Source organism: Apteryx rowi, unplaced genomic scaffold (genome assembly GCF_003343035.1).
Source record: "Apteryx rowi isolate R43461 unplaced genomic scaffold, aptRow1 scaffold_257, whole genome shotgun sequence".
Taxonomy (NCBI): domain Eukaryota; kingdom Metazoa; phylum Chordata; class Aves; order Apterygiformes; family Apterygidae; genus Apteryx; species Apteryx rowi.
In genome coordinates, this window is record NW_020448941.1 from 704,413 (window position 1) to 724,195 (window position 19,783).

General features: G+C 35.5%; 1 protein-coding gene across 6 annotated transcripts in view; it reads left to right on the forward strand.

The window, feature by feature from the left end:
• Nucleotides 1–19,783, forward strand: part of CASK (calcium/calmodulin dependent serine protein kinase) — a 237,354-nt gene that overhangs the window by 177,125 nt on the left and 40,446 nt on the right. For all 6 annotated transcript variants that reach the window (XM_026067255.1, XM_026067256.1, XM_026067257.1 and 3 more), the window contains 2 exons: nucleotides 16,828–16,905; nucleotides 18,228–18,308. In XM_026067255.1, coding sequence (XP_025923040.1) covers nucleotides 16,828–16,905; nucleotides 18,228–18,308 — 159 coding nt within the window. The remainder of the gene's footprint in view (nucleotides 1–16,827; nucleotides 16,906–18,227; nucleotides 18,309–19,783) is intronic.

The window sequence follows — 19,783 nt, forward strand, 5'->3', positions numbered from 1 at the left end:
GGAGGCATTGCTGTCTTCTGTCAGCAGAACTGATACAGAAGTAAGAAATAAATGAGATTACTGGTTTTGGAGGCATTGGTGTTTGGTTATTTTCTGTATCATGACAAAAGATTTTACTTTAATGATTATTTGTTTTGAAAAGTATACTGGGCTTCAAGGCTGCGCTTAATGGGGAAGATCTTAACAGTTGTGTTTCATCTCTATCAATGCATCAAAGGAAGCCAGGTTTGCTAAAAAGTAAAAACAGAAGCTGCTATACTACACAGCTGCCTACGCTGAAGGAAACAACAGAAATCTTYCTCTTGTTGAGTCAAGTAGTTTGGTCACCTCTTTGGGGACGGTTTCTGTGAGTGATTCTGAATGCAGATGTCGTTCAATTTACAAGGGAAATTTTCACTCAGCAGGAGAACAATATCGGCTTTTGTGTGACGGGGGCCTCTCTACGCTGCTAGCTTTGTCTGTGTCTGTCTGTCCTGAGTCAGATAGCTCTCTAGGCAGATATGTTTTGGCTGTTAGTTTAAGAAGTTTGTTACGTTATTTTCATAGCTGGAATCTTTAAGGTAAGTGAGATTAAAATGAGATTAAATAATTTTTGAATAGATATATCTATCATATGTGTAGTCACTTCTTCCTTTCAGAGATTAATTTATATCCATAGTGCACATATTCGAGGCATACTGATTTTTGAAGAGAATATTGCTCCTGTGTCTGTTATCCTTTGCGGCTAATGGTAATGTTTCGAAGGAATACACATACATACACATATGCATACATACACACTTTGGAGTTCCCTTAATATTTATTTTAAACTCAGTCATCCAAATGAATTTGGTCCTGAAATCCAGACATTTAAGGAAACACATTTTCTCCTTTGCTAAGAAGAATGTTGTTGGAACCTCGATTTAGTCTCTTAGACATGGTTGGCTAAAACTTTTTACTGATTTTGTTTTGTTTTGTTCTGTTTACTCTGTCAATGTTAGATGTTGGCAGGATAAATCTGAATGTCTTTTACAAAAGCATCAGTTATTCAACAGTGTCCAGCCATGATTCATACCGTAATTCTATATTTGAAAATGTTTTAATCTGTCATATGACACAGAAAAGAACAACAAAAACAACTGTCTATAAAAAGCTTTAACATTTTCATTAATTGTCTTATTTTTCTATGTTTTGATCTGAATAGGAATGGTTGTTTTTTTTCCATAAAGAACACAGTGTGGTTCAAGTTTGTTGGATCAACACTTGTCCTTACTCTCTTGAATACTGATTATGCTAAAACTAATAAATGGAGCGTGTTTTAGTGAAGCATAAACGTATTTCTTTTGCAAATAGTAATGAGAAAGCGTACGTGTACTAGATGTCTTGCTAACCTCCCCCAGAAAGTGTTATGTTTACGCAAAATAAACCTTTCTCATTTTTAAATCACCTTGTTTTCCTATTTTTAATTATCCTTTAATAGATACGTTTGTAAGACAAAAGTAAGCGAAAATATTTGTTTAAAAAAATAAAGAAAAAAGGAACTCTGTTGGCAAGAAAGCACCTTGCTATTTGGGGAGCCGAATCTGGCTTTTATCCCAGTCCAGCAGAGGCAGCATGCTCAGCCCCAGGGCGTGGGAGGGACTCGCTCTCGCTCTGCAATGGAAGCTCCTTTCGCRAGTAGTGTAGGGGGAGCGCTGACCAAACCTTAGAGAGAACTGCTCGAAGATTTCCTTCAGCAGGTGGACTGGATCGTCATCGTCACCACTGTATGCTTTTTCTCTAAAAGGTAACTTCTCTGAAAAAGGCCGTATCTGAAAGAAAACTAAAAAGCAGAGACTATTTTGGAATGTCTTCTGTGTTGTTTCATAACCAGTCTCTAAAATACCTTCCATTTTCAACTTCGCTCATATCTTTGAATTTTACTTCCTGTTCTCCTAGGATATTTAGACCACTGTGCTAGTCAGCATCATCTCATTGTTTTCTTGTTCTCCCTGTTTCTCTGTCTTAAAAATTTATGTAGATTTTGCTTATATTTAGACTTCAGAGCAGGAACCATTTTTTGTTCCGCATTTTTATAATCTCTGCTGTAATACTGGTTTATGACAGGGTCTGTTAAACATGAGTAATAAAAATAAGAGCTAACAGTAATATTTATGTTGATTAAGATTCATCTTTGAGAAATATACATATCTACCACCTGTCAAGAATGCAAAATTTTGGGTCAAGTCACATGACTCTGTAATAGTTGTTTTGTTGCCTTTAATCTTTTTTTTTTTCCCCCTAACTAATGTTTTGTCATTCTGAATATTTACAAGCATAGTACTGATGTGGTAAATCAAGTGAAATTCAACTTAATAAAATACGTATTTTAAATGACAATAGCACTATTTAGCCTGTTCCACTTGGCCTAATGTCATCTTCCCTGTGTCAATAGTGTATCATTGTGAGTGTGTGTGTCTGTGTGCCAACATATCTTATTATAAAAGCACAGACATTTTTAGCATACAGAAACTAAGAATTTCTTTTATTTCAGTGTATTTTGCAGTATTGGGTCCTGGTCTGGCAAAGAACCATAAAATTGTCTTCCTGGCACTTGTAGAACTTTTAATTAACTTCACTGATACTATTTTGAGGTATACAGAATCATCTTCATATTTGAATTCATACATTTCCTTTAAATTTTTTACTGTTGAATGTAATTCAAGTTAACTTCAATACTTTTTTTTTTAATAATCATGAGAGCTACCTGGTTTTATTTATATTTATTTTATATTTATTTATATTTATAAGACTTGAGATTCTTGGATGATCTTATTTCTGCAGGAGCTTGGGACTTGCGTACTCTGATATTTGACAAAAGTAAAGAAATGCTGCAGTGCCTGAGATACAGTTCACAAATATTAAACAACATTTTGGGTTTGTTGGTGCTGGGAGTTTCCTTCAGAATGGAATTTCAGTCTACACGTAGTTTACATTAAAATACCCAAAGGCAGCGTAGTAACATCCTAGTAGAATACACTCTTGTCTTTGAAGTCAGTCAGGCTTCGTTGCATCCTACTTCCAATTACTCAAGTAGTTGGCTGGTACAAGTTGACTGTTCTGGGTACTGCAGAGCTCATTGCAGTGTATTTTCATTTTCAATATATCATTAGGTAAAGTTTACCAGAGTAGGGAGAAACAAAAAATAGCTGTAACTCCCACGTTAGTACCTCCTGGCGCAAGATGCGTCCTTGTCACGTAACAGGTGAGAAGCTGTGTCCTTTTCAGGCCCTCTGTAATCACTGTGGCTTTATCCAGTTTTATTTGTCTTCTCTGTCTGGAATGAGGCCGGTGGTCATTGGCATCCTTTTGTTCAAGATGGTGATCTGACCCTGAAAAGTTTAATTCACCTGACAGAATAGGGGTTGAAGCCTGTTTAGGTTTAGCCTGAGTTTGTAGTTAATGCAGCAGGTCATGTTTGGGGGGGTGGGCAGGAGGGGGACAACAAGGCTTCGTCTGCAGGTATCTCAGGGCATGTTCCGTGTAAACTAAGCCCTTTTATACCCTTCCCTGTATTGAGGGATTGGGGGACTTTTTGACTTATGTTTACTCTTATCTGATTAACTTCTGGGTGTCATCTTAAGAAGGTGGTGTGCCTTGTTTTTTGTTCCTAAGATCAGCTTTAATTCAGATTTCTGATTCAGCTACATAATTAAGTGACTCTATAGCTTTCCTGAAATATTGGAATTGTTTGTGGCCTTGAGTTTGCAAATATGTTAAAGTACCTGAGTTAAATCTGATACAAGTGTCAAAAACAAAGAAAAACTTAAAACAGAAGATGATTTAGTGTTTATACTCTCATTTTTTGGCTGTCAGGTTCCAATGCTTTTTTCAAGAAAACAGGTAACACATGAACTCACAGAAACAGAACGGAAGGGGCCACCATTAATATTTTGCTACTATGTTATTAAAAATTACAGTAAAGGAAATTCCCTTCTCACTGTAGCCCATTCCAATGTTTCATTGACTTTTTAATTATAAAATTTTCTCCAGCACCTCCAGCATTTTTGCTGCATGTTAAGCAAATTTCTTCTTGTTTTGTTATCAGCAAACATGAAGAGCAACTGATCATTGACACTTTTGCAAAGGAAAACTGTCAACATTTTGATTTTTTTTGCCCCTTCAGTTTCTTTTGTTACATGAGAGAAATCCGGTTCCTTCAGATAATCCTTATAATCATGTTTTCTAAATTCCTCTGTACTTATTGCTCTCCACTTGGATCTCTCAAGTTTATTGATATTTATCTTAAAGGATAATGCTCAAAACCAAACAATAATGTAGGAGGAGCATCGTTTAATACTATCGAAAACTACATAATTATCACCCATGTCTTTCAAAACACTACTCCTGGTGCATCCCAGAATGAGGGTGAGGGTTTTTTCTTTTTATGTGGACCATAAAATTTCATTGTTGTGTTGATTTTTCAGACTGCTATGCCAGCTCTGTTGGTACTGTTGTGTGCATAGCAGTAACCTTGCTTCATCCTAATTTCAGTTCTTTCATCTTTCCAACAGAAGTTAAAACACTGACAATGAAAACAAAGAAACCTCTGGGATATGGAATAGGAGTGGAGTTGAGACAAAAATAATAATAAAAAATGGCTGGAGGGACTGGTGGCAAGGAGTCCCTGAAACAGAAAGAGATTAGATGGCATACAGAAGATATCTGGTGGTGTAGAGTAGGGGGATGAAGGGTGCTCTGAATGTCTGCAGTGAGCTCAGGGCAGCAGGAATTAAAGAGTTTCCACCTCCTTGGAGGAGACAAGAAAATGTCTTAGTCTGCTCAAATCTAAATGTTTTTTGTTTTGGCACTATCATTTAAAGTGTTACATGTATTTAGTTAAGATTATTCAATCCAGGCTTTGCTTACCACACTTTCCAATCTGAAAGAACATATGTTTGCCCATATATATCATGGATGAGGTAGAATTTTGCTAAATTGCACCCTATTCCTCTTTGGCAAGCTATGTGCGTGTGCTGTCTGGTATATCTTTTAACTTCTGCTGTCGGGTGTTGAGAATTGCTGCTTTCACAGTCAATAGAATCACATAATGTAAATTATTTTTATATAAGCATTAAGTTAAATTTTTCTTAAAATCTGAGACTAATTACTAGGTTAGAGTCCTAATTTATTGTATCTGTAAGTTAATCTTCATAATAAAACATACAGTGAAATGTGCTGAGAGACTAGTCAGATAATGTTAGTCCTTTTCTCAGCTCTTTATGTCTCAAGTGTGAAATCTTTGAATTTACATAATAAGCACACAGCACATAGTGGCTTCTGCTGAGAAGGAATAAGTCCTCCTGTAGAGCTAAAATTTGTTAATAGCTAATCTTTGCTGAGTATAAAATGTTAGTACCTTGCACAGAAATAGAACATACAAGTCAGATATTACTGGACATCTTGGCACCTGATCATGTGGTCTGAGCCAGCGTAAGCATGAGTGTGTCTTTGAAGCTGCTATTATCAGCTATCAGATATCTATATATCATCTTAAAAAATAGGTCAAAGGTGAACAAATTGAAAAAATTTGGTGTTCTATGAAGACTGTAAAAAGCAATGTGCCATGTAATGTGCATAAGTAGAAATATTTCCTTTATCATTGCACAGGCTAAAATTGCTACTTGCCCAGAATGCTAGCAGTATAAGCATGACAATGTAAAAATGGATACACCCACATACACAAGCATAGTGGGCTTAGTGTATGGAGCTGTCTTGGTTTGTATAGTTTTGGTTTCAGGTTGAATTTTGTGCAGTTTCCCTACAGTTTGTGCCTGCTGCAGTTCTGCTCCAGGATTGTTATCTCTTGACAGGATTTAAAGCTAGATACATTTTCTGTTTTTTGTTTTGATCAAAACAAGTTTCGATGCTGTGGATATCACAACATTTAGGTACACAGCAAAATGGAAAAACTTTTTCAATGCTCCATACCTTAACTTTTGAGTTCCCTTGGATTTCCTGGGAGCTAGTCTTAGCACACAGCTCCATGTTGCAGCTTCTTTAGTCCAGTTTTTTGAAGTGTTTCAGAAAGATGCTCTTTTAGGAAGTGTTATACCTATTTGTCTGTGCCTTGTCACCTGGAGACATCCTAGTTCTATTCCCTGTTTGTCTCAAATCTGTAGTGTGATTGAGTCTGAAAGCAACAATCGCAGTTAGCTCCTCTCTCGCCCTTCCCATTTTAAGTACTGTCAAAATGGATAAAGTGGTGTGTTCCTGCTGAATTTACAGTGTAAATAGTAAAATAAATTATGCTAAAGTAAGATTAAACTTTGTGCCTGTAAGGTTTTATGTAAATTGTCAAAAGGAAAAAAAAAAATCACATACTGTGCAGTATAGCATGATTGAATAGCTTACTATGGTGAGGGTGATCTTTCTCTTTGATTTTAGTAGTTGGACGCATCCAGGTGCTGAAGGGTGACTGACTTAAATTGTTATCTGATTTTTTTTGTCACTCTTAATACTAGTTTTGGAACTGCTCTGCGGAAAGAGTAGTGAGACTTTTCCAGAGCTAAACAGAAGTTAGGACTGAGAAAAAGCATTTGGACCGCTATTTTATTTTGACTGATTTGTCCAGTTATATTTACAAATTGTTGTAGGATTGCTGCACTGAACTATGTCATTATTCATGGTCATCTTCTGTGGTCTGAATAAGTGGAAACAAAAGCTGCTTTTGTCTGAATTGATCACTGGGTTGGTAGGTAAAGAACACAAAATGGGGGAAAGATTTAAAAAAAAATACTGATAAAAGTAATAAAAAAGGCAGTAGCAAAAAAATGGAGAGACTGACAGATTGGGTGAAGAAGAGGCTGTCAGGAAAAGAAGGGGAAAAGGCTCGTGAGAAAAAAAGTCAAGGGGGGGAATCGAAATTTGAAATATCTGATTGGATTGCTTTAAATTCAGCTGTAATAATTTTTAGATCTCTTGGCAGTGGCATCCACTCCATTGTTCATTCAACCAAATTTGTTCAGCTAAACTAACTGTATGCTCTAGTGTTTCTGTGACAGATTACTTTAGACTTTATTAGAAAAAGAGTTACTGAGTACTTAAAATCTTGTAACTCCATAAAGTATGGAAGTAAAAAATTGCATAAGCAAGCTTCCTCTTCAACCTTGACATGGATCTTACACTACATAGCAAGAAATTTGAGGGAGTTAGACATGCACGTGTTGTTAATAAATAATTTGATGTCAATACAAGATTTAGATGATAAAATACTGGGGGGTAATGTAATGCCACTTGGCATCTTTGCCCACTGGCAAAGGGCCATATGCTTTCCTTCCACCTGCTCCTGTAATCAAATTGCTACCAATAGACAGACCCTGTGAACGCAATGAGGAGGGTTTCTTTCTGTGTTCCTTTTTAACCCTTGGACAGGTTATACAGGGCAATGCATATACATTCCTTTTGCTCTGCACCTTTTAGGAGTTAGAGGATGTGTTTTCCCTTTGAAAGGAAGCCTATGATAATTTCAGAATTCTGCCTTAATAAGACTGTTACCATACCTGTCATCATCTGTCTTTTAAGCTATAATCATCCTCAGTAGAAAAGAGCCTTCTTGTCTGGATTTTACTAAGATGCTCTTCTGGCAACTCAGTAGGACCACATCTGGCAGGCAGTGGTTGTTGTCATGTCTGGCTCACTGAAGGGTCGGGGATTCTGTTCTAGCAGTTCTTTAAGTAGATGGGTTAATGTATTTCCTCCTTCTCCAAATGGTAAGGCATTATCCACTAATAAGCATGTCGTATCCTCTGCACACTTCAGAAATGTAGTTATTAACAACCTGCTAACATCTATTAAACAATTTCCAATTGGCATTTAGCCTCAGTGTTATGTCAAGTTTGCATGGTCAGAATTTCAGTTTTTGTGTATCTAACTCAGCAAAATTTGTCACTCTTATTCTCCATAGAAGACAATGTTTGCCAGCTGTGTGCAGTGGGAATGAAACTAAATGCGGAAGAAAAATGTTTTGCTCGGTTTGCTTGAGTTCTTCTCCCTCCTCCCTCACCTAAACGGTTAAGTTATTGATTTAAAATAAAACAAGCAAAAAAGCCCAAATATGGGATGGTCTCATAAAAGGGAAGCCATTTAGAGTAGATGTTGAAATTCCATAGAGTTTATTGAGTTTACATGGCAGCATTCTTTTTTAGCAGTTGTTTTAGAAAAGGAATAAGCAAAATCTGTTTTAATGTTAACTTCCAAGACATGTAGCAACAGGTGTAGTTCTGTTCTAAAAGTAACAAATTAAGAATATGTGACAATACAAGTGACTTTTATAAACAAATTGCAGTTGGCCTACATTTTGCAGATAGAAGTTCCTGTTAAAAAAGTAAGAGAATATGTGCATTTCAGTTCCATTACATAAACGACCATGAATAAAGTGAAATTGCAGGATTCTGTTTGCTACTAGAAGAATTTTTCTTACATTAAAGATAATTTGTGTTGCATGAATGTAGAAAGAAGTTGAGTATTTCTAATTAGCGTAACCTCTGTCAGGGTTATCAAAAGTGTGAGTGCCTGAAGCAACAAGCTGCAATGACAGTCTCAGTTCTGTGCTATGACATATGCAGAAGCAAACATTTGTCTGTCCAGATGGAATTTGTGTAGTGCTTCAAACTACCTTGTGCTGTGAGTACATGCTGAGAAACCTGTTTTATTTAATAAACTACTTCTTCAAACCTTATACTGGAGCAGTTAAATAGCACAGCATTTCACTATATGAAGAACTTGAATATAAAGGTTGATCATACTCCTATACTATGACAACGGTATCGCAGAGAAAAAGGTTCAAAGCTGTGGAGGGCTGTAACATGTAGAGTCTTAAATATGGTTTGGACTTCCATACAGGCTGAGACAGTAATATGCGCTGTAGATTTGTGCTGGAAAATGAATGGTAGCTCTCTGATGCTAAAAGCTAATAGTCAACTTCAAGCATAGTCTGTAACGGTGAGAAGCAGAGGGTTTAAAAGAACAAACTGCCTTTAAACACAAGGTAAAGATAAAGCCCCAGCTGACCATGACCTTCATTATCTAGTGTGTTTGCCAGTAGGATTTGTTACCTTCAGAGAAGCATTTCCATGAGGGTGTAGAACCCCAGGGAAACAAGCAGGCATCAAAGTTTAGAACATTTTGCATGGAAAAAGAGACAGTGAAACTGAAGTGGGAGAGGAAAGAACGAGGGGATTTATCAATTATCTAGTTGGCTCTTAAATTTTAGAGCTTCCTTGATTTTATTGCTGGTGAATATTGCTTCATTCAGTATGTCACAGGTTTCTTTCAGCTTTTGGCTCGTGAAGCTTTTGTGGTCAGTGGAGTGTCACTCTAAGGGTTTGTGAAAGTTAACAAAGATTAACAAACATCACAGAGTTGCAAATTATTGTATTGTTCAGAAAGTCAAAGTCAAATATATAAGGACATAAATTTTTAATAATTATTTCTAGATATTTCAATTTGGGGATTTAATATTTGAGGTTGGCAGCCCTGTATATGTCTGTTTGAACTATGACTAAATCCTCCCTGATGTGTAGTTGTGTTGATAGATCATGTTTATTTCTGCTCTAGCAGTTCAGTAGTTCTCGTTTTGAGTATAAAAAAGTTTCTCCTTTGCATCACAGAAACTCCCAGATTCTGGAGAGATAAAACAGTTACTGATTTTACTGTGTAATCTAACTTTGATTGCATTCAAGATTAGACCAGACAGTGAGGCTAAATTTGTGCTGCTTGTGAAGGATCTAAATTTTTGACTGTGACATGAAAGGGGGATTGTGTCAGACAGTATGCTGACTCCTGTTACAGGAAACAGTTAAGAAGGAATTTGTGCACATCTGAAAAACTAGTCAGAGGAGAAAAGTTTGTTTTGTCTTGCCTGCCTGATTGTGGATTAGGCTTTTGCGTAGTCTGCTTTTAAATATCAGAAGAAACGCGTTCCCTTTATACAGGCAGAAGGCAAAAAGTCTCGACTCCTACGGAGAAAGCTGCTCAGCTGAGTGAGACTGCTTGACTCGCGGGTATGCTCTTCACAACACTTGTGTTGTAGCCTACACAATTTAAAATAACACTTGACTTTTTAAGGAGCAGTACTATTCTGTTAATTCGCTYTAATGTTAGTTTATGTTTGCTTGGTGTATTAAGCTTTGTTAATGTATCGGGTGCAATTGTTAAGCTTTTAAAGTGAAACTCTTAATTTTCTGTGTAGCAAATGAAGAAAACTGGTGCTGAGGAAGGAGTGAGACTGAGATGCAAAGTATTCAGAAGCCTGGCAATCTCAAAGGTTGCAACTGCTGTGGCATTTTACAACAATTACATTGTTCACTCTTTGTTTCATAATGTTTTATAAAAGAAATGCATTCTTAGCATTTAACAAGTCAGAAAATAGTGAAGCAGAAAAGTACAACTTGATTGAGTTCATTTTGTTTCTTTTTTTATCATTTACATTGCTATAGCAGATTGAGAACTTATGCTAAACTTTCAGGTTTTTTCATTTTCTATAATTTTTGATATCAGAAAAATGAGAAGAAATGGAGTGAAGGAAGTGAGATGATCAGCTAGAGTTGGAAAGCAAAAGTATAAATGGCTTCAGAAAGCAATTAGAGTTTCACTAAAGTAAAGTTTATCAAGAGCTTTAAACAGAAACTACATTTTATGTACAGAATTTGGGGATTTGGGGTTGTATTTCTAAGAATTGTATGATAGTCTCAGTTGTGATTTTCAGGATTCGTAGTATGTGCATGGATGTTCTGTTAACCTGGGCTCTAGTCCCTAAAAGAAAAGGAGGCTTTGTAGATTCAAGATGCTTTATGCTGTATGCTTTTTTTAATATAGAACAATGTGAAATAAGTAAATTGTTTATATTCAGCAGTGTGTGTTTATGTGTGTCCAGTCATTTATATATATATATGTATATATAATTTTAATAAGGCCTTTTCAATATAATGTTAATACAATCTTAATACAGTCTTTTATTTCATTCTTACTAGGGCTGAGGATTGCAGTTATGGATCATGGTGTCTATATACTAGACACTATATACATCTAGAACAAAAATATGATGCCAGTCTCTAGTATGTAGTTAAAAGTCCATTGGGGAAAGATAAATTCTATTACAAAAAAAGTTTGGCAGTTGGTGGAGAAGTGGAAATTATCCAGGTCAGAACTGATGGGAAATAATATAGACCAAGTAAAGATTATGTTAAATTTAAAATTGAAATAAAGACACCTCTTTTTTAAAGTTTCAGAACTGTGCAATAAAAGAGAAATGGACTGCTCAGCAAAAATTGTTTAAATGACTTAAAATTTTAAGAATGCCATATCCCATAAATCTTAAATACAAACAATCACTTTATGTTATACTTTCAAAAATAAGTTAATGTCCCAAATTGTTCATGATATATGTAGGTTAGGTTTTACAATTTTTTAATCATTATAAATTTTTAATTGTTATATTTATGCTTTTTGCTGAGTGAAACTGTTGGAGGTTGGGCTGTTGGGGAAGGGACAGGGATTAGTTGCTATTACTTCCAAACAAAGTGCTCCAGCAAAAGAAAGCCCCTCAGCTGGGCACATGCGGATTTTGCCCTGCTGTAAGTAACCACCTTTGGTATGTCTCCTGAAGGACCTAGATTTGCAGGACTACTGAAAGACAACACATTGGAAAAATACCTTTTTATGTGAATAAAGCCTTTTAGCTAGCTGCACATAGTAATGTGTTCTGTACTACAGGAGCATATAAAACCTGGATGTAATTRGCAATAATGTTTACTTTAATCTACGTTGTGTGCAAACAAGTTACATTCAAAGTTTTCGTGCACGTTTTGCAAAATGTCCGTATAAAGATGTTTTGGATTTTTTTTTTCTCCTTATGTTCAAGGAAACAAAAGTTCCTGTTGATGTGTATACATGAAACAACACTATTAATTCAAATGCTCTCAGGGATGGAGTATTAGGCTGTAAATTCCAAATGCATATACATGAGCTTAAAAGTGTCTGCTTCTGCTGTAACCATAGTTTAAGTGCAAAACTATTTGAAGAATATTGCAAAACAGTCTTTTGTAGAAGATTGTAAAGTAGGTAGGAGTGCTTCACCAGTTCTTCTTGTGTTAATGCATAGTATAAGCTTTTCTCTCTCTTGCCAGCTCCTGGTTTGTTCTATCTGAAAGCTTCTTACCATCATCTGTAACCAGTAAAGACTAATTATGGATGGAGTCAATGTGTTTTTTCAAATAGACTTAATTACATACTGCTAAAAAATTCCGTCCAGACTTAACACACTGATTGTTAAAGTTAGGAATGAAAAATACAAAATAATATTCTTGATTCTTCCTTCTGGTTATATGAATACGTACCAAATGCAAAGCACTTCAGAAGCAGACCTTTTTTTAATGTTCCCCAAAATTGTGTGAAAGTATTGTTGAAACAGTATATTAACAAAATTAAACACATAAAGCAAGTACTAAGAAGTACTAATGCAGTCTGTGTTTCTGGGTTTACTTAAAAATTGCATTAATTAAAAGCTACAGTAATAAAATGGAAAGATTTGCTGGAATTCTTGGGTGCATCAAATACAAAGTTCAAGTGTATTTACATTGCACCATAGTCCTGGCTACTGAAGTTATCATTATCATCCTGTGTTAGCCAATGTAAGGTAATAGTAGTAGGATAGACTAGGTAGGGAATAGATAGCAGTAGATAGATTAGATAGAGGGGAAGGGGGGAAAAAAAATTGACTTTTACTGTTCTTTTGATTCCAGCAATGATTTCAGTAGTAAGAAGGAACTGTAACTGGTTTTTCTTTACTAAAATCTGTCACATGAACTGTAAGGACATTGGTGGAATTCATAACATACAAAATCATGTATTTCATTTAGCCACCTCCAATCGAGGAATAGAAAGAGAGAGGCTTTTATAGAGGGGCTGTTCAAAGCAGGAGGAATTTAAATGTTTTGAATTACCCTCTGGAGAGGTTTATCTCTTTTCTCTGACCATAGAGGAAGCCAAACAGCTTGACTGTCTATAAACGTATGAGCTCTCTTCCCCTTTGTTTGAAGTTGAGTATGATTTATTTCTCAAACTTGACAACACCCAGCTGTCCAACCTTTGTGTATGTAGAACAGATTTTGTCCCAACAAATGACTGTAAGACCATCAGAAGAAATAAAGTGAATACCATTCTGTAATAGGTTAATTGCTAAACAAAATAACATCCTTTCATGGTTTTTGGACTTCACATCTTTCTAAAGATACATATCGTATCTTGTATTTTCTTATTTTTGCTGTGACTATATTAACAGTTAATGTGAAGATATTACTTCTGATACTATCTTGTATATATCATTATTTTAGTATCTCTTAAGGATGCATTAGAAATATATAAGGACATGTGAACGTGGACAAGATGAGTGGTCCGTGGAGTATTCTTGTATATGCATTTATAGATTTGAAAATAGTCTTGTCATTTTACTGTCTTCAATGCATAATAATACTTCAATACTTCAATACTACAATAATAATGCATACTGTCTTCAATTGCATTTGTCTCATGTATTGTATTTTGTGCCACCCACACCAAAGTAATTTATTCTGGTAATGCATTATACCAGAGAGAAATTCTGTGGCCTAAAGAAGAGAAGATTGTTTCCAGATGAGATTTTAAAATAGATGTTGAGATGGTTTGGTAACAATACTGATAATTGTCTCTACTAGGAAACTTTTCTGTTGCTAACACCAAATTTCAGTGTTGACTACATTTGATTTGTTTTTAAAAATGGATTGAATACAGTTTTAGGCCAAGACAGCGTGTGTCGCCATTTGAAAGAACCACAGTTAAAACCTAAGCATTGTGGCCTATTAAAAAAAAAAAAAAAAAAAGCTTCAGTCAGCTCCTGATTTAAAAGTAATTCAGAACAGAGATAGCAATGACTAGCTGATCATCCATGTTTTGTTTGTTTTAGCTTTTACAGAAATTGATGGACTACATTTTTTTCCATGTCATTTTGGCTTTCAGATGTGGAAAGCTTATTTGACCATTGATAGCTTCACATACAAAAGCAGTTCATTGGTATTGTCACTGGCTTCTTTGAGGATGGTTCTTGAAACACCAGTTTCCATAGATATCTTTTTTCAACAAATTACAAAACAAGTGACTTGCACTGGAGTTTTAAAGCTTGATCTGTTGTTCATAGAATATGTGGCTAGGAGAAGCAATTGTAGTGATGTAGCCTGATCCCATGGTAAGCTGGAAATTGCATGAATTTCAATTAGAGTATACCATTGCAAAAATATCTACTTCTGACTTTAAAAATTCCAAAGCGAGAAAATCAGTCCCACCCTCAGTTACTGGCAATGTTGACATTTGTGCTTTAGTTCTACTCTGAATTTGTCCCAACTATTTCCTTTCAACGGATTATGTCATAGTTTTGTCACTTAAACTAAATACCCCTATATTATCAAACTTCTGTCTTTAAGCCTTTTATAATACTCAAGGGGAGGGAGATATCTTTTTGGAAGGCTTCTCTGAGCTTTCTTTTAACATCCTTCCTGTATATTGAATGCTAGGACAGAACAGTGATTTGTTGTGGTCCCACCATAAACAACATATAATCTTCTTATTTCTTAGTTGATGTTGCCATTATATTATGGCCTTTGGCCATAGTGTTGCACTGTTAGAAACTCATATTCAGGTGACTTTATGCTTTCTGACTGTCTGAGATCCCCTCTTCCCCCCGTCAAGATAGTTCCTCCTGTGTATGTATTACTTACCTTCTTTGCTCTCTATATGTATGATCTTCCATTTGGCCAGAAAATACACTTTTCTTTTTCCTTGCATGCAGAGGTTAAAATGATGGTAACTCAGTTAAAGAAAGAAAAAGTAAAGGTATATATATATTTTTTCTTGAATCGGTATTGCTTCATGAAATGTTCCTGATTTTAATTAGGAACTTACCACTTTAAAATTCATTTGAAGTTTGAGAGGTTCAAGTTTCTCTTCAGATTTGTTTGGGGTTTTGGTGGCTTCTTGTTTTTTAGAGTTAAGGTTGGACAGAATGTTAGGGAAAAGCACGTTATACTCCTGGTAAAAATGTAATGCACTGCTTACACCAGTGTTTCTATTAGATACATGAACCGGTCCTTCCACTGCAATGGGCTTTGGCGGTAGAATACGAAAGAAGATTCTCTAGAAGAGATCTGTTGGTGCTGGCAAAGCTCCCCAAAATATACTTTCCCCAGTTCAGGCTGTGTTCTTCCTCCAGAAATAATGGAGGAATCCCAGGGCTTGGGTAATATATAGGCCTTAGGCCTTAAGGAAAATATGAAGGTTTTTCTTGTAAGTATTGTCAGAGTCTCTCTCTAACAAGTTGGTGCCTTGGAAGCAAATCTCAGTAAATAGCTGTCCTAGGAGATCAAATTTAAATGTATACCTCAGTATGAAGTTATATAGTATGCTCAGTAAGCTACAGAAAAATAAATACAACCTTGTTTAGTTTGAACTTTCTGTTGAGTTTTTTTTCCTAAATGTCCTTCCAGGCACTTCCCTTCCTACTTTCTTTGTTGTGTCCTTCCTTTTCTCAGAAGATACCGGATCCTCTCCCATGACAGTGTCAAAAATATATATATCTGTTTTTGTAATCTGCCAGTTGGTTTGGATCAGCATAACAAAGCCACTTCAATGAAATACTTAGCTTTTAAACAGTTGTGAGAGATAACTAATAAATTGTATTTTCATCCTAGCTTTTCTGGAATTTCATTAATGTTAAACAGGATGCGTGTGCGACTGTTTAGAAAAATATACTCAGTAGTAACATTCATGTTGTGTATCATGCATTTCCAACAGCTTCTCCCACACAGTGCTTGATGCTGTTTCTCAAGTGGCATATAAATATGAAACTTAGTAATTTGGGGTTGCTGGGGTTTTGGTGGGTTTTGTTTGCTTATTTAAGAAAAGGTGAAAACGAATAATTGTATGTGCAGCTAAATTATTTCTTGAACTATAAGCTAGCAGAAAGCCTTGATTTCAAGAGCTTTAACACTGGTCAAAGGCTGTTGCTTCTTAAACTATTGAGTACAGAATTGTTTTTGACAGGAGAAAGTAAAGTTGTTGGATGTGGAGGAAACTGGTTTAGCTTGACTTTTCTACTCTTCTTTCTCCAAGACGCTGGTACATCTGTTGCATGGGCAATGTTTCTGTAAATGATGTTGTTTCCCCTTTTAGTTCTTATATGAGCATAGATTTGAAATGTTCAATGTTTTCATTAGACTGTTAAGGAACACAGTTAAAATGATGGTGTGATAGGGTTGTATTTATTGTAATTTAGATCTCTTCTAAAACCGAATGATGTTTCATGTGACAAAGAGAAGACAATACTCCTATAGTGTGGGGGATTCTTTTTTTCAAATGCCCGAGGCCAGTCCTGTCCCAAACAGCGGGGACGGCAGTTTCGCAAAGGAGAGCTCCTGACAGCTCTGTTGAGCAACGGAAATTTGGAGTTCTTACCAACTCATCCTTTACAGTGCTGTGATTCGGTGCTGAATCGAWGTGTCTGGGTTTTTTCTTGGCACTCGCTGTTTGTCATCTAAATATATTCCATTAAAACTATTACTGTTAGGTTCCCTTGTGTATTTTGAATGCTTGTTTACATTTTTATTTTCTGTATTTGAGTACTTCCCTTTGAAGATATCTGTAGAATTCTGAATAGTTTTTAGTTAGACTTGCAGTTCACCAGTTCACCTTACTTATGGTAATGTAGGCAGACTTTTGTTAGGGCTCATCATAACTATACAAAGCATGTGATTTCAACAGTTTGTTCTCTTGTTATTTCAGCTTTACGACAAAATTAACACAAAATCTTCACCGCAAATCAGGAATCCTCCAAGTGATGCTGTACAGAGAGCCAAAGAGGTAATGGTTTTAAAATATATTTCTGACTTTGAAAGTCTTATTGTGGAACATTTTCATCATCGTTTAAAATACAGATAGGTATTCTGGCTTTTAATCTTAATTAATCTCTGGAATTACTTCTAACTTTACTTACTTAAGTTACATAACATGTTGCATAAACTTGCAGAATTCCATTATGTCTGTAAGGATTATATATATTATTCAGTTTCATCATTTAACCTTTGACATAATAACAGCAGTATTAAAAGGAGTACTCCTGTTGGGCAAATGCAATATCTTTTGTGCTCAAAACAATCCCCTGCAGCAAAAGTTTTATGTTTGTACGACTTCTTCCTAAAATACATATATATTTTTTTAGGTATCAGCTTTTTCAATTGAAAAAACAGGAGTATCAATAGTAGTTCTAAGAAAAGCGAACCTAGAGATGCAATAAAGTTTGGCCATAGCAACCAAAGATAAATACACCACAGAATTTCTTAATTCTTATACCTAACAAATGCAAGACAAGTAATAAATAAATAGTTCTATTATATATCATCAGTAAAAATAGTACAATTGTTCAGGGTGATGTCATAGGAAAAACTTGTTTACAGTGCTATTATAAAAGAGTGAACAAGAAGACTGTAAAACAGTGTGTAATAACTGAAGTCACACTGATAGAAGCCCCAAAGTTCTATTCTGCAAAATTTCCTAGCTGTATGTCCTGAGAGGTGCTTCCAAAATGCTCTGCTTTCATTGTCTGAATAGTTACATGTTGAAAATACAGGTGAAAATATCATGCTGCAAGCAAATGAGTTAAAACATTTACTCCCTCCTCCTTCCCCCAATGGTAAGCTGAAATATGGCCCAGATTTTATAAAATCTGGAGCTTGGAGGTGGTGCAGCAGATGGACCATCTACATTTCATGTTTGTAACAGTTTAATTTGCAGAGAGGATATTTTATATGTATTTTTAATTTTGCTTTTATACTGATTGTTTATTAAGTTTGAGACTGTGTGTGAAAGTAGCAATTGATGGGGTTGATATATGTCACCTGTGGTTAGTGCTTCACTTCTGTCTCCATGATACTTAGTGTCATTGATTGAAAAAAGAGCAACTGTTTCCTTCAAATTTCTTTCATCTCACAGAAAGAAAATTGAAGTGAGATGTATATTCTCTTAGACTCTGTGGGGGGACATTCTCCTAAGCCCTTTTCTGTCATAACCTTTTTTTGTATTATCATTAGAAGGTATTTTGATCAACCAATGAGGGTTTCCATTTGTTTGTTTAATAGTTTTATTTTAAAAGAAAGTTATTGACTTTTTTCCTGCTTGTTTTGCAGGTATTGGAAGAAATTTCATGTTACCCAGAGAACAATGATGCAAAGGAACTAAAGCGTATTTTAACACAACCTCATTTCATGGTAAGCAAATAATGCTCTTGTTGTTTTTAAATATGTTCATCATTATTAAAAAAAAACAAAAAACTTTAATTCAGTAAGTTATCCCTAAAACCTACAAGTGATGAAACTTCATACAAATACAATATACCTATTCGTAAATATTTCTAATCTACTAACTGGCAAAATAGCTACAATTACTGTGGGACTAATATATTTGCAAGCGATTGCATAGCATGCAGCTGTTACAAGGCTAAGCAACAGTTTTTAGGAATGCTTATTCAAAGGGCCAGTGCTCATCAGATAGGACAGTTCTTCAGATGTTTTATTTTGATTTTATTTTCCTTCCTTTTGTTCCAAAGAGGAATCATAAGAGAAAACAGCATGAAAAATATGAAAATCATGCTGATAACAGGAGTTATGTATTATTGGTTGAACTCTAATATTTTCACTAACCCTTTATAATGGCAATGCAGTAGCCCTTTTTTTCCCTCCCATACAAAACATAAATCAGTTGTTTCTTAAGTAGAATTATTTGACTAGTTAGGCAACTGAAACTTCATTGGGCCAGCCCAAAGGCCTCTAGTTTAGTGCTTCAATTTGGAGTAATACAAATTATGCTCACAGTTTCATGGTCTTTTGGGACTAGCTGGGAGGGATATGAAAAGAGCAAAGAAGCCTTTTGGATCTCCGTAGCCAGAACTGGGATCCTCTATTCTTTTTTTCCCAAGGTCTCGTTAGGATAAAAATATGTGAATTTGTTCTGAAATACATGATTATTTAACATTAGATCACAATAAATCAATAGCGTACACTGTCTAGTGAATTTGTATTACCTATCAGCTACTGTTTCACAAACCTGATTTGTGGGCAGTATTGATCCTAAGCTCAGGGATGTGACCACTTAATAACCTAATTCAAATCACTGAAGTTCACAATCTTTTGAAATTAGCTGAAGAATTTCTTTTGTTTATGCTGTGGATAAAGTTCACAAGCTTCAGAAATAAAACACTGTTTTCTTAAATCTGATATACATTATTGTCAGTTTAAAATAATGTATTGTGACTCTCCCTAACCCAAGGATTATATGCTGTGGGCTTTGTGGAGTTTGCTCACCTGAAAGCTGAATTACGGTCTTGTAAAAAGCCTGAAGGATAAACCTAATTTCCAAGAAAGAGTGAGCTGAAACCACCCTCATATTCAGGTATAAGATGAAATCTGGATAGCTGCATGTCCCAGTATGTTCTTTTGATGACCAGAGTAGCTTTGGGTGCATCTGTTTTAATGTTTGCGGTGCCAAATGAATTGACTCTCCTGATTATCCCTTTACAATGCTTTGGCTGGTATCACGTACAGGTCTCAAAGCATGCAAACTAGACTCCCTTCAGATAAAATTAAACTTGAAGATGTGCTCCAGAAGCTTATCCAGTGTAATCCAGCTGCTAATGGGCATTCAGTCCACAGGACAGGACAGAAGCTGTCAGAATTAAAAGCGCCTG